Source organism: Bufo bufo, chromosome 3 (genome assembly GCF_905171765.1).
Source record: "Bufo bufo chromosome 3, aBufBuf1.1, whole genome shotgun sequence".
Taxonomy (NCBI): domain Eukaryota; kingdom Metazoa; phylum Chordata; class Amphibia; order Anura; family Bufonidae; genus Bufo; species Bufo bufo.
In genome coordinates, this window is record NC_053391.1 from 561,843,088 (window position 1) to 561,859,165 (window position 16,078).

The 16,078-nt window shown below is 41.9% G+C and overlaps 1 protein-coding gene across 1 annotated transcript in view; it reads left to right on the plus strand.

The window, feature by feature from the left end:
- Positions 1–2,391: 2,391 nt before the first annotated feature.
- Positions 2,392–16,078, plus strand: part of LOC120993667 (inactive dipeptidyl peptidase 10-like) — an 89,282-nt gene continuing 75,595 nt past the window's right edge. Inside the window, exons 1-4 of the mRNA XM_040422149.1 lie at positions 2,392–2,478; positions 4,823–4,918; positions 7,843–7,937; positions 13,172–13,246. Of these exons, the coding sequence (XP_040278083.1) occupies positions 2,439–2,478; positions 4,823–4,918; positions 7,843–7,937; positions 13,172–13,246 (306 nt within the window). The 5' untranslated portion in view covers positions 2,392–2,438. The remainder of the gene's footprint in view (positions 2,479–4,822; positions 4,919–7,842; positions 7,938–13,171; positions 13,247–16,078) is intronic.

Consider the following 16,078-nt stretch of genomic DNA (forward strand, 5'->3'; position numbering starts at 1 on the left):
TCGGTTCCGAGGTAGTAATTAGAGCCGAAGCCGAGTTCGGTTTTAAGTTTTAAAGTGGTTACCAAAGTTATTCAACAAAGTCACGTGCGACTTCGTGAATAAATAACTTCGGCTTATCGGAGCCTGTGAGGAATATGGATTAATATTTACTGTCAGCCATGTCCTCACACCCACCACAAGCTCCACAGGGGGGCCCTGCTTCAAAGCTGCAGCCAGATAGCAGAAAACTCCTAGCAGGCCGCATTTGGTTACATTTCACACCTCCAGTCAGACAGCACGGCCCTGCAGGAAAACCCCCAGCAGTAGGTATCAGCCCTTGCCAGGATCAATGATACCTCCCAGACATGTTGGCACCTACATTTCATAAGGAATTATGAATCGCCCGGCCATCGCAGGCGCAAACCGGATACATATTTGTGTCCCAGTGGCCACGATGAACATGCCCATGGTCTTTGTTTGAGGGTGGGATGCCAGGGAAAGGAGATATCCATATCTCCCCTCAGAAACCAAAAAGCGGCACCATGTTTGGACTCTAGTTGTAGCCGGAACCCAGGCGGATCCGTTGGTCTGAGAACCATCTCCCTGTGACCTTCTGGACTGGAGCTATAAACCCTAAAGGGTTTTGTGGGTCATTTGCAGCCAGTCCAGCAGAGGGGGGGTGGACCCCTCCCAAAGGACGGGAGGGGAGGGGCCGCTACAGGTTAAAAGGCTTGTGCCAGCAAGCGGGCGGGACTTTCTCTGAAAGGGGGTCACATTGTGCAATGTGTTTGGAGGGACCTGCAACCAGCTGACATCACTGCCTCTGACGTGAATACAGCTAAGAACTCATCACTACCCAAAGGACTCATATCTGGTAAACTGACTTATTGTTCTGCTTAACCCTGTTGTACCTATATCACCTATATCTGTAACCTCAGACCACTGTATATATTCTCTGGGTATATTGTATCATCTAGTTTGCCCTTAAGGTGATTAAATATATAATTTAATCTTGTGCTATCTTGTATCTCGATCACGAATCCCCACGTCCGTGTTTCGGCCTAGTTATAAGCTACCGCGGGTTGGTTTCTCACCCTATATAATCCCATTATCGGACCGGGCTTATATGAAAACGAGAAGCTGGTGGCAGATACCCAGGCTGAGACAGTGCTGTTTTAACTGCGGCAGTGAAAAGGCTCTCAGCCTGTTGCTTCTCTGTACCCACGTGGACAGGAGGTGTCTGTGTAAACTGTACCAAGCTAACCTTACCTGCTCCTCTGGGGGGCGTAGCGTCACGCTGTGGTAACCTGTGACCATCGGACCAGGGGCTATTCATAGTATTCAGTATATTGGGCAGACTAGATGGGCAAAATGGTTCTTATCTGCCAACACATTCGATACCGCGTCTCGTGAGCTCAACGTAGGTGACGTCAAGCGGGCACGAGGTGTGGTATTCGTCACAGAGCCCATATATTCTAATACTGTACGTAGACGAATCTCTATACAGTATTATTGTGAAGTTTTGAATGAAGCATTTTCGGATAAAGCATCCAAAGATCGCTTTGCTCGAGTCAACACTAATTATGTCCCACAGGCTGTGTATGGGAGAAATTGTTCTTTTTTTTTGCCCAAGACTCAGTTGCTAGGGTGGGCTAGCCCCATCCCTCTAAGCTGGGGGCTGTATGATAGTGGGGAGTTGTTAGGGCAAAGACCCCAATGCCGGATGAGTAGTTCAAAATTAGAAAAATGTGTGTGCACTCACATAGAATAACTGATACACACGCTCAGTGCTATGTACCAGGTTTCTCTAAACTTTATTGAAAGAAAGCAGAGTTATAAAGCAAATTTCTGGATCATTTCCAACTGAAGATGTAGTTAAACATTTACATCATTAACTCATTAAAACCACAATGAGCATCTCTTGGCTATACATCCGGAGCGTCTCCCTAATACTAAGTGTGGGTGTTAATCATGTACCAGTCTTTCTATCAATTATAGAAATTCCTTTAGACCAGGTGCTGGGGGCTAGGAGTGACCTTGAGGTTATAGTAATCTTAGCAAAGAAGTTCAAAGTCTATAACATAAAATGGCAATATGAAGTGCAACATGGAGGCTCAGGACACATAATGAAGTCTCAACCCTTACAAAGTGTACAGCTAGCAGCTGATGTGTGAGCAGCAAGTGGCTAGCTGGTATGTGGGAGAGAAGCAACAGACAGGTTTATACCAACCCTGCAAGCTGAGAGTGACCAGAAAAGTGACTGTCAATCTGCGAGAAAGAAGCATTGAACTTCGAATTTGAGGGACAAAGGGACAGAGCATGGGCAAAACATCAGTTGCAAAGAAAACATTTTCATGTTCACAGAGTTGTCTTCTCTTTATCAGGAAATGGGTTCTTTCGGGGCCCCACCCCGTAATTGGCGTGGAATAGGCCTGGCAGTTCTGGTGATTTTTGTGGTGATGTCAGTTGTCCTGTTAGCAATATTCCTGCTTTCTCCAGGTAAGAAGCTGTTCTATTATATTTTAAACCAAATAGTTAAAGGGGTTGTGCAGGGGTTTTATATTGAAGACCGATAGGTCATCAATATCAACTCTGCTGGGGTCCAACACGTTGCCTCCTCTTCAAACAGCTGATCGGCGGGGGTGCCAGGTGTTTGACCCCCGACGATCTGATATTGTTGACTAGAGATGAGCGACTCGAATCCCACGAACTGGAATTCGATCTGAATTCCAGGAATTATTCGATTAGCCTAGAAGCCGAATTTCCTCGCTTCCTTTGCGTCAGCGAATCGATTAATCCTGAAATTCAAACATACCGCCTCCATTTGCGCGCGAAGGGCCGCCAGCCTCCATCTTGCTTGACGATCTCGGCCAAAATCCTGTGTGGTGCGAGATTACATCACCACGCCCGATGGCCGGACGCAATAAGTTTGATGTAATGTTTTTTTAATGTTAGTTTTACACTGTTTGTACACTCAGATGCCGCGATCATGTATGAACGCGGCACCTGAGGGATACAATGACGGGGGCTATCGCAGCTCCCTGTCATTGCACCCGCTACTTACAAAAAAAAATTATTCATCATGAAGCGAATTCTTTTGTGAAATTCGGTGAATCAGCCGAATCAAATTTTCAAGAAATTTGCTCATCTCTATTGATGACCTATCCTTAGGATAGATCATCAATAGAAAACCCCTGCATAACCCCTTTAATTTTTACTTGCATCGTCAAACAATTAAAACTAAAGGACGATATGCATAATCTAAAATCACGTAAGTAGAGAAAAAGCAGCATGTCTCATGCTCATAGGCTAAGCTCACAGTTGGAATCTCTAGGAAATATTTTTCGCAAATATTTACAAGTAAATTCCCTTTTTAAGGGCTCATGCACACGACTGTATGTATTTTGCTGTCCGCAGAAAACGGATCCGCAAAAAATACGGATGACGTCTGTGTGCATTCCGTATTTTGCAGAACGGAATAGCTGGCCCTTCATTGAACAGTACTATCTTTGTCTGTAATGCAGACAATAATAGGACATGTTCTATTTTTTGCGGAACGGAAATACAGACATACGGAAACGGAATGCACACCGAGTAATTCCGTTTTTTTTGCGGATCCATTGAAGTGAATGGTTGCGCATACGGTCCGCAAAAAAAATGGACCGGACACGGAAAGAAAATACGTTCGTGTGCATGAGTTCTAACCAGGAGCCTTGTAGGGCTAGCTCAGCTAAATGTAATGATACCTTTCACTTAGTGATTTGTTGCTATATTCTGGAGAAACATTACTTTAAAGGCCCCATTCACAACCTTACCAACATATCTTTGGTCTGCATCAGATCCGCATTCCGCATTTTGGCTGATCTGATGCGGATCCATTTATTTTAATGGGGCCACAAAAGATGCAGACAGCACATTTGGATGTCTGCTGGGCGGACAAGAATAGGCATCTCTAACATAGGGTAGAATTTACAGGACGCACACAGCTCGTATCTGTTGTGAGAAGGGCATAGTTTGGGAGAACCGATATCTGCCTTTGAAATGGTTAAACTGTGTGTGGTAAGCCTTGGGTGTGTCTCTGGGAACTGAGGGGTTAACCCAGACACAGGATAAGCAGGGTTGATAGTATGTTTTGTCTATGTTGGCCATGGCTAACATAGACAGATTAGTAAAATACGTACTGGGATCTGCTTATACTGGAGTGAGGTAGGCAGTGGGATGCTCACTCCACCCGGGCTTCGGTCCTGGGCTTCCATATCCCACAGCTGCGGGTCACATGGGTCATTAGGGCCTAATTTAAAGCTCAGTCTAGCCATACCTGGAGAAGATGAACTACAGAAGGTATTGCATGTGCCACCCAATACTTGCCATTTGTACCCGTGGGCCGGGTAGCCGGTCCCAAGTATAGTCAGGGATTGTCTTTTTTATTAGGTATTTGCTCAGCCGAGCAGGGTTTGTTTGTTTAAGCCTCTTTGTTAAGACTTTGCTGTTGTTTAAATATATGTGTGAGATAAAAACACTGAAATCAGACTTTATCCTGTGTCCCTGCTTCCTGCACAGCTAGCAAGTGTCTACCAGAGACACCCCCCCACACACACACACACTGTGTTTTGCGGATAAACAATTTGCAGACCGCAAAACGGATACGGTCGAGTGAATAGGGCCTTATGCATATGCACACGAGCAGTTAAAGCGTCACTGATCTTTATGCAAAATCTGCATTAATCAGTAGTACAGTGTGTGTACATGAGGACTAACACTATTCTGGCTACAGATTATTACTAGCTACAGATTAGAAGAAATGACCAGAGAACATCTTTAACACTATACCTTTACTTATCAGATATCCCAAGACAGCCTGAAAAGTTATGCCTGACATTATCTGACCTTGAGAATCCAGACTACCAGGTCCATGTACCCCAAATTTTCTGGGCAAGTGGTAAGTACAAGAAACAGGCCTTTTAAAGGTTACCTATACTGCTGAATAATATTTTCTAAATTTCCAAAATCAAAGTTTACATAAAATGTTGAGTATTTTAGTATCACTTTTTAATGACGTGATATGTCAAAGGTTTAAAAGTAATATCAGGAAGTATTACTTTACTGAGAGAGTAGTGGATGCATGGAATAGCCTTCCTGCAGAAGTGGCAGCTGCAAATACAGTGGAGGAGTTTAAGCATGCATGGGATAGGCATAAGGCCATCCTTCATACAGTCAGGTCCATAAATATTGGGACATCGACACAATTCTAACATTTTTGGCTCTAAATACCACCACAATGGATTTGAAATGAAACGAACAAGATGTGCTTTAACTGCAGACTGTCAGCTTTAATTTGAGGCATCCAAATCAGGTGAATGGTGTAGGAATTACAACAGTTTGCATGTGTCTCCCACTTGTTAAGGGACCAAAAGTAATGGGACAGAATAATAATCATAAATCAAACTTTCACTTTTTAATACTTGGTTGCAAATCCTTTGCAGTCAATTACAGCCCGAAGTCTGGAACGCATAGACATCACCAGACGCTGGGTTTCATCCCTGGTGATGCTCTGCCAGGCCTCTACTGCAACTGTCTTCAGTTCCTGCTTGTTCTTGGGGCATTTTCCCTTCCGTTTTGTCTTCAGCAAGTGAAATGCATGCTCAATCGGATTCAGGTCAGGTGATTGACTTGGCCATTGCATAACATTCCACTTCTTTCCCTTAAAAAACTCTTTGGTTGCTTTTGCAGTACGCTTTGGGTCATTGTCCATCTGCACTGTGAAGCGCCATCCAATGAGTTCTGAAGCATTTGGCTGAATATGAGCAGATAACATTGCCCGAAACACTTCAGAATTCATCCTGCTGCTTTTGTCACCAGTCACAACATCAATAAATACAAGAGAACCAGTTCCATTGGCAGCCATACATACCCACGCCATGACACTACCACCACCATGCTTCACTGATGAGGTGGTATGCTTAGGATCATGAGCAATTCCTTTCCTTCTCCATACTCTTCTCTTCCCATCACTCTGATACAAGTTGATCTTGGTCTCATCTGTCCATAGGATGTTGTTCCAGAACTGCGAAGGTTTTTTTAGATGTCGTTTGGCAAACTCTAATCTGGCCTTTCTGTTTTTGAGTCTCACCAATGGTTTACATCTTGTGGTGAACCCTCTGTATTCACGCTGGTGAAGTCTTCTCTTAATTGTTGACTTTGACACACATACACCTACCTCCTGGAGAGTGTTCTTGATCTGGACAACTGTTGTGAAGGGTATTTTCTTCACCAGGGAAAGAATTCTTCGGTCATCCACCACAGTTGTTTTCTGTGGTCTTTCAGGTCTTTTAGTATTGCTGAGCTCACTGGTGCGTTCCTTCTTTTTAAGAATGTTCCAAACAGTTGTTTTGGCCACGCCTAATGTTTTTTCTATCTCTTTGATGGGTTTGTTTTATTTTTTCAGCCTAATGATGGCTTGCTTTACTGATAGTGACAGCTCTTTGGATCTCATCTTGGGAGTTGACAGCAACAGATTCCAAATGCAAATAGCACACTGCTCATTGTAATTGTCATATCTGCTCATTGTAATTGGGATAATGAGGGAATAACACACACCTGGCCATGGAACAGCTGAGAAGCCAATTGTCCCATTACTTTTGGTTCCTTAACAAGTGGGAGGCACATATGCAAACTGTTGTAATTCCTACACCGTTCACCTCATTTGGATGTAAATACCCTCAAATTAAAGCTGACAGTCTGCAGTTAAAGCACATCTTGTTCGTTTCATTTCAAATCCATTGTGGTGGTGTATAGAGCCAAAAATGTTAGAATTGTGTCTATGTCCCAATATTTATGGACCTGACTGTATAAGATAGGGCCAGGGGCTATCAATAGTATTTAGTATATTGGGCAGACTAGATGGGCCAAATGGTTCTTATCTGCTATCTGCCGACACATTCTATGTTTCTATGTTACTAGTTATTTACACAGAAAAAGAGCTCAGGTGACAGATGTACACCTAATTTGTCGATGCACATAAATTTCATAAATTTGACCCCCCCCCCCCCCTCCCCATTTGTCTGATTCAGCCAACCATCTAATGTGTATGGAGTAGGGATGAGAAAATTGATTCTAACTAATCGATTGATCTCATTAGCAAGAGTTCTTCACCTGTGAAGTGTTGTCCCTACAGGTGAAGAAGCAGCCACCTGCCTGTTGATTGACAGGGCCAGACATCTTGCCCGGCCCTGACAATCTAGCGACTGCGCCGCTGTCCCAAGTGGCGGCACAAATGCAGATGTTCTGCTTCCACTAAGGGAGCAGCGATTGTACCCGGAAGTGTAGCAGAGCATGCACAGTCGCTGCTCCAGAAGCTAATGAGATGAATCGATTTGCTCATCCCTAGTATGGAGCCTCCCAACTCTACCCTGACAGCTGATATCAGGAGAAATAAGGATTGGATACATTGCATTTTGGACTGAGTCTTTTGTTCTCAAAAGATAAGCTGCTTCCAGAGGTATCTGGCATTGACTCTGTCCCCACTGCTCATTTACTATATATGCATGCTCAGCAAAGTGGTGTTATATTTTATACCAGAGCAATGATCAGAATTCTGATAAAGAACTTATATAAGATGCTCAAAATATTCAAAAGGTGGTCTTTGGGGTGCCATCCAAAAGTTATTACTCTATTATAATGTAGTTATCACATACTGCTGCACAACCAGGATCAGATAATCTGGCACCAGTGTTATACCCCAACTAAAGGAGTAGAACCCTATCACTATCATGTAGCAAAAGACAAGCATTTACATCAATGTCACAACAAAACAAAAAATATCACAATGCTATTCTCTTTTTTTTTCTTCTTTTTTTTACTTAGATTCGGAAATCATCCAAGAAACCAGAGATGGTAATTTAATTAGACAAAATTTAGAAACCAAAAAGACCACCATTCTACTGAGTAATATCACTGATGTAAGTATATTAATAATCCACCTACGAGGGGTGTTCAATAAGTTATTTACCTGAATATGAAAACAACATTTTATGAGAAAATTTTACTTACTATTTTTCAATGTAATCCCCTTTGACTTCAACACACTTATTCCACTTCACCTCCAGTGATCTGATGCCCTCAGAATAGGAGACTTCTTGCTGTTGCAGGAACCATCTTTGACTGCATTGTCATCAGGAAATCATTGCCCACGTGGAAATTTCTTCAGGTTCCGAAAGTAATCACTGGGAGCCAGGTCTGGACTGTAGGGTGTATGGTTAAGCTCCATGAAGCCGCATTCCCTGATAGCAGCTTGTGATTTGCGAGACTTGTGAGCTGGCACATTGTCATGAAGCAGCAACACACCTACTGGTAACTTCCAACTGCGTTTCTCTTTGCCTACGTAATGCCCTCATTGTTGAAGCATAGGTGTCTCCAGTAATTTTTGACTTGTGTGACATGAATTCTAGTAAGAAAACGCCTTCTTTATCCCCAAAAACTATTGCCATGATCTTTCCAGCTGACTGCTGCACACAAAATTTCTTTAGTGACCCCTTGTGCTTCCATTGCATGGATTCTTGGTGGGTCTCAGGATCATGATGGTGGACCCATGTTTCATCACCCATAATAATTTGAGAATAGAAGTCTCCTGGATTTTCTCTAAGCATGTCTAAATTCTCTTGGCTAAATTGCTGGTGACAAGTTGTTTGATCAGACGTTTTTTTTTTTTTTTCTGTCGTCACACATCCGTTTTAAGAACAATTGCAGTCTAGGGGGTTATTCACAGTGCAGTTTTTTTTTCACAGACAGTGAATAACGGATGACAAAAAATAGAACATGTTCTATTTTGTCCATTTTCACTGACCAACAGTCCCTATAAAATTTAATGGGACCATTTTAATGTCCGTTTCTTAGAAAGCCATCAGTAGAGAAAAAAAAACACATCTATTAAAAACAGAGAGTTTTGCTGTTTTTAACTGACATTATTGTTCACTATTGTGTGACTGTAGCCTTAGAAAACAATCTTATAGGCCCCTTTCCTGATCAGAGTTCCAGACTGTTTATTACACTGTGTCACAATTATTTGGCAAGTCAATATTTTGACTATCATCATTTTTATGCATATTTCCTAACTCCAAGCTGTATAAACTTATTGGATTGAAGCATATCAGTTGATGTGGCCTAAGGAGTTCAAGACCCTATATCAATCTGTGCATACTTATTAGGCAGCTTGTTTTCCTCTGGCAATGGACCAAAGAGATTTAACTGACTCTAAAAAATCTAAAATTGTTACAAGTCATTCAGAAGTATGCAGCACTCTTGAAATTACTAAGATATTGGGGTGTGATCACACAACTATAAAACATTCTCATCCAGTGCTGTCATATTCTACAACTGCAACCTCCCTATAGTGCCCAGAAGTACAAGGTGCTCAGTGCTCAGAGACATGGCCAAGGTAAGGAAGCCTGAAACCCAACCACCACTGAACAAGACCATAAGTTGAAATGTCAAAATTGGGCCAAGAAATATCTGAAGACAGATTTTTCAAAAGTTTTATGGACTAATGAGATGAGAGTGACCCTTAACAGACCAGATGGATGGGTCTGTGGCTGAATCAGTAAAGGGCACAGAGCTCCACTTCAACTCAGAAGCCAGCAAGGTGGAGGTGGGGTACTGCTATGGGCAGTTATTATTAAAGATGAGCTACTTGGACCTTTGTGTTGAAGATTACTCAAAATCAACTCCGAAACCTACTGCCAGTTTTAAGAAGACACTTTTTTCAAGCAGTGGTACAGAAACAAGTCTGCATCTTCCAAGAAAACCATGATTTTTATGCAGGACAATTCTCCATCTCATCAAAGTACTCCACTGCATGACTAGCCAGTAATGACTTGGCCCCCTTCCTCACCTGACCTAAACCCTACTGAGAACTTGTGGGCCCTTCTTAAAATGGGAGATTTTTGGTGAAAAAAGCCAACCTCTCTGAACAGTGTCTGGGAGGTTGTGGTCAACAGATTAAAAAACTGGCAGACTTCATGGATGGAAGGCTTATGAGTGTTACTGAAGGAAGAGGGGCTTTATTGGTCACTGATTTATTTTGGAAATATTAGAAATCTTTTTGTAAATTTTGAGTTGTTTATTATTCTCACTTTAACAGATGAATATAAACAAGTGAGATGGGAACATTTTCCTTTTTCATTTAGTAACATAATTTGCACACTAATAGTTGCCTAATAATTCTGCACACATAAATATTCTCCTAATAAAGCCAAAAACCTCACTTTTACTTTCTTAAATATTCAGGTTTGAATTTTATTAACATTTTGGATTGACCGACAGTACTGTAGTTGTTTAATAATAAATGTAATCCTCAGAAATACAACTCGCCCAATAATTGTGCACACAAGAGAGATTCATAAGAATAAATGGTCCAGAATGCAAGTAGTTACTAATGTTAGGAGAGGGTACAGGTCCTCTTTAAAACCATTCCTGTGTACTGTTATCAGTGAATGCCATCTATCTCTGTATACACAATTACTCAGAGAATGCTGTCACTGATAATACCTCCCCTGTGTATAACTGAAGTCAGAAATACACTGCACTTTGTGGTGACAGTTCTTCTTCAAGAGTCCTCAGTGAGAGCCCACATTGCAAGCCAGTGCAACAGTATTCTTTGGTATGGAGCATTTACTATCAATAATACAACATGTGTGAGCCACATTTGTTTCCTAATAAATTCTCACGGAAAAATTTAATTAGCATTCCCACAATTTTTTTTTTCTGACCTGTTAGAAAGGTGCATGATGTAATCTGTAGTGAAGGTCCTTTTCTCACCAGTGAATGTATTGATTATTTCTTCCATTCTGATCCTCAGCTGTGTCATGTGACCAACACTCTGGTCTCCAACTGACACAGAAAAGGAAGTCAGTTACTTCTCTATTCATTCCTATGAGACTGACATTGAGCCTCCCATAGGAATACATAGAGAAACTGACTTCCTGTTCACACATAAGATGCTGTGTTATTTGGAAAGTCTGATTGCTGGTCACATGACACAGGCGAGAAGCAGGGAGGGGAAAACTCACAAATACAGTCACTGGTAAGATTACCTGCACTACAGGTTACATCATGCAACTCTAAGGGCTCTTTCACACGAGTGGATGCCGTGCGGGTAACCCGCTGCGTGAAAGAGAGCCAAGCCGCGCTCTGGACAGCAGAGACACGGAGCATTAACAGGATTGATAATGCTCTGTGCCTCTCTGTGATCTTTTTACTACAAAATCACGGTGACAACTTTATCTCAATGTGATTTTGTAGTAAAAAGGTCACAGAGAGGCACAGAGCATTATCAATCATGTTACTGCTCCGTGTCTCTGCTGTCCAGAGCGCAGGTTGGCACTCTTTCACGAAGCGGATTACCCACAGTGCATCCGCTCGTGTGAAAGAGCCCTAACAGGTTAAAGAATAAACATTTTTGTGGGAGTGCTTCTTTAAAACATTAGGGGAACAGCAGCCAAAAGAAAAGAAAATCCATCCTAATGATATAGAAAGTCCTTGTAAGAAATACCTCCTTATAAATGAAATGGAGGCCCCATAAGCATAATTACCAATTTTGCAGTTAAGAAATTTGGGACAAATAGTCCCTGCTCCAGGAACACCCCTAAACCAGGAGGAACTGCTCATATATGGGCAGCGTTTACATAAGTCTGGCCCATTTTTGGCCTGGGACAGCCTGAATTTGCAGAGACTGCCTCTGAAAATCAGCGACAGTCCATGCAAATCCAGAACTGTTGGTAACTATGCATAAGACAGGAGATATAAAGATGATTTTCCTTTGATACACAATATACCCAGTATGTGAAACTACTTAAACCCAACAATTTACTGTGGTGGGCCCAAGAACCCCAGTCCAACACTGCCTTTAGATTTATTGCGGCACTTGGGAGTGGTGCAACCTAACAATTTAACCCTCTGACCAAAAAAGGCTGTGGACCCCTGCATTAAAGGGGTTTTCCTGGAGTTCTTTTTTACTGATTACCTATCCTCTGGATAGGTAATCAGTATCTGATCAGTGTGGGTCAGACACCCAGGACCCCCGTCGATCATTTGTTTGAGAAGGCAGCGGTGCTCACAGTAGCACTGTGGCCTTTTTGCAACTTTCCCTAGGCCATGTGATGTCACGCTCCATTAACGTGAATCGGCTGGGCTGTGATACCAAGCACAGCTGCTATACAATATACGGCACTGTGCTTGGTGAGCTGAGAGAAGGCTGTGGTGCTACTGCTAGCACTGGTGCCTTCTCAAACAGCTGATCAGCGAGGGTCCCGGGTGTCGGACCCCCACCGGTCAGATACTAGTGACATATCCAGAGGAATAGAAAACTCCTTTAATGCAGGGGGCCACAACCTTTTTTGGTCAGAGGGTTGAATTGTTAGGTTGTACCACTCCCAAGTGCCGCAAGAAATCCAAAGGCAGCATCAGACTCGGGTTCTTTAGGCCCACCAGAAGAAATTATTGTTGGGGCCCAAACCTTGTATTATCAATAAAGTCTAATAGGTCTTTAAGCAACTAAATAGACCTTAGTGACAGGTGATTGGCTTCAAAAACAGCCTAATGGATTTTTGTGTCCCGGACTTTCGGGGCCCAATATAGTATTAGAGCCTTGGCCCACCGGAGAATCCTCTGATACTTTGGTTGGCCAGTCCGACCCTGCCTAAAGGGGTTTTCCCATCTGACACATAATGACAGTTTACAACATAACTATATCATAAATTGGGTTCCAGTTCTGGAACTTCCATTTAACAAGAGAATGGGTTCCCCTGTTTTCCCATTTGGCACTCCAGGGAAAAAAGTTACCAGTTGCTGAGGTAGCAATGCATAAATTATGCTATCTCCATTTGTGTTTGTGAGAGTTGTGAAAACAGCCTAGCATTTGACATTTCTGTATTTCCCATGAAACATATGTATCACCTATGTGTAGTGATAAATGTATGGCCACTAAAGGCCCCACTTGTGTAACCAACATGACCAGGAAAACAAGGCTCCCAATCTCCTTTCGTGAGAACAAGCATGGTTCTTGTTCTGATGTCCTTGTGGGAAAACCCCTTTAAAGGCTCAGTCTATAAAACACAGTCAAGGTGGAATTTCAGAGATTAACTCATTTCTAGTCATTAATATAATATCCTAATATCTAGTATATTTTTTATTTTGGTAGATATCTCTGCAGATGACCAGTGCAAAGTTATCCCCAGATCTACAGAACTTACTTCTGATATCAAAAAGCCAAAAGGTAGGAACATCTTCTAGATGAGTTACGTTGTATGTGCAACTGTATGTACGGAAGCCCTGGTATAGTGGTGGTCATAAACTGATATCCAATGTATTCTTATTGGATTGTAAAAGTTTCAACTGACAAATGAACAAATATAAAATATTAAAAGGGTTGTCTCAAGACGACACACGCAATCCTTATGCAGCAAATATTTTATGTTGATATTTTTTTTCATAGGACGAATCACTCCTATCATAACATAATGCGGTACGATTCACCATAATTGTTGTCATTGATTGAAATGTGCAATAATCAATAGCAGATTTTTAGAAAACTAAAGTTGGCGAGACACATTGGATAAAATTTGCCAATTCTTTTGGGATAAGCCAATGATGTAACGTGTATTGGGGCCTTACCACCATCAAACATTGTGCGGTAGAGAAGGAAGAGATTTCAACATCCCTAAGCCTTTGATTCTGTCGGAGATGTTACCGGGGAAGGGGTTGGCTGTCTTAGTCCCCATTGATGTAAACATTCACACTCCAAACATGAGTACCAGTATATATGAAACGACTGTCAGCTGTCAAATATCCCGCCGACACTTATTGCAAGTGTCCAATTTAAGATTAGCAGCTCATTTTACCTACTTACACTAATTATTCTTACGGCCAGTCATTTTCGGATGCATCGTAATCAAATTTGTCTTAGTCTGGCTTTTTTGAAGTTCTTGAATAATGCAAAAGAACAGTAGCAAGACAAATGTTTCTCATCGACTGCTTTACCTCGTCTGCCAGACTCCGATTAAATGCATTACTGGATGGCGCTGAAACTTTTATGATTTATGAACTTGTGCTGAATCTGCAAGAAAGCTAATACTAGAGAAGCTGAAGTGTGATATATGAGCTCCCTGGACCATGTGTGGCAAAGACAGCCCAGAGGAGCTGGTAATATTCTTGTTTTAGCTGCTAATCAATTCCAATAACAAGTTCTTCTGTAGAAATGATTATGTGAAATGTATCATTGCTAAGTATGGAACAATTAAAGTGTATCTCAAATAATAAAACTTAATTAAACTCAAGAATTTTTGCTTTCTTCTAAGCCTAATTCCAGACAGTAGTAAAAAGGCTGCAGACTTTAGTTGATTAGTCACCCACGCTCCTTTATTTTAACGTATAATGCCCCTATATTCACATTCTTCTGCCTTCCCTCTCTAAATGGATTAGTATACAAGGAGAAAGCAATCCTAATGTAGATTTAGACAAACCAATAATCGTCCAGGTTATCGGTAATGTCTTGTGAAAGCTCGTTCCCGATAATTTGGCCATCTAAATGTGCCGCCGATGAACTAGCAAAACGCTTGTTCATCAGGTGATCCTGTCATTCATGCAGGCACACCAATTATCATTCCTGGGCAGCATATTGTGTGGTCTAAATAGAGATCTGCTGCCCAGAAACAATTATTCTGTATGGGGACGAGGGATCTGTGTATGTAAATGTAGCAGTCTCCTTCACTGAGCGAAAAGCTGGCATCATCAGCCCGTCTAAACCCACCTTTACAAGTCAGTGACATGACAGCCCACATGTACTGCAGGAGCTGGCAAAACAAATTAAAGAAGCACTCCAGCAAACTTATTTTGCCTATGTAGTGCAGCAAATGCTATTCTTAAAGTCTATGTACACCTTTTGGGGACAATTTTTATTTTATTTTATCTAAAAATCATTTTTTCAATTGGTCCTTATTAACAATATGGAATACTTTTTTGTGTACACAGCTGAGATTCTGTAGTAGCTACCTGTGGATTTTCTGTCTTTTCTGTCAGTTGGGGAGCTGACGGGCTCCTTATCTCTGCTCTCTGACATTATAAACTCTCATTATAGCTCAGTTCTTATCTTACTGATAGGAATGTGGCTTGAATAAGTGAAAATCGCAGCATGTTCTATATTGTGCGTTTTTCAGGCAACGCAGGCCCATAGAAGTGAATGGAGCTGCGTGAAAATCGCAAGCATCTGCAAGCAAGTGCGGATGCGGTGCGATTTTCACGCACGGTTGCTAGGAGAGGATCGGGATGGGGACCCGATCTCTATTATTTTCCCTTATAACAGGGTTATAAGGGAAAATAATAGCATTCTGAATACAGAATGCATAGTACAATAAGGCTGGAGGGGTTAAAAAAAAACCAACAATTATTTAACTCACCTTAATCCACTTGTTCGCGCAGCCGGCATCTCTTCTGTCTTCTTCTTTGAGGAATAGGACCTTTGATGATGTCACTACGCTATCACATGGTCCGTCACATGATCCATTACCATGGTAAAAGATCATGTGATGGACCATGTGATGAGCGCAGTGACTTCATCAAAGGTCCTATTCCTCAAAGATGAAGACAGAAGAGATGCCGGCTGCGCGAACAAGTGGATTAAGGTGAGTTAAATTTTTATTTTTATTTTTTTAACTGATTAGGCATATCCCCATGCATTCTGAATGTAGAGTAATCCGTTCAGGATGCATCAGGATTTTTGTTTTTTTTAACCCCTCCAGCCCTATTGTACAATGCATTCTGTATTCAGAATGCTATTATTTTCCCTTATAACCATGTTATAAGGGGAAATAATACAATCTACACAACCTTGAACCCAAAACTGATGCAATTGGGTACCTACTTGTGCGGGTTTGCCGCAACGCATCCGGACCTTATCTGGACACGCTCGTGTGAAACAGGCCTTATTCTTTTCCTGCACTGAGTTCCGTCCTATGGGCTCTATACCGGAAAAGAACTGATTAGGCATATCCCCATGCATTCTGAATGTAGAGTAATCCGTTCAGGATGCATGAGGATGTCTTCAGTTCAG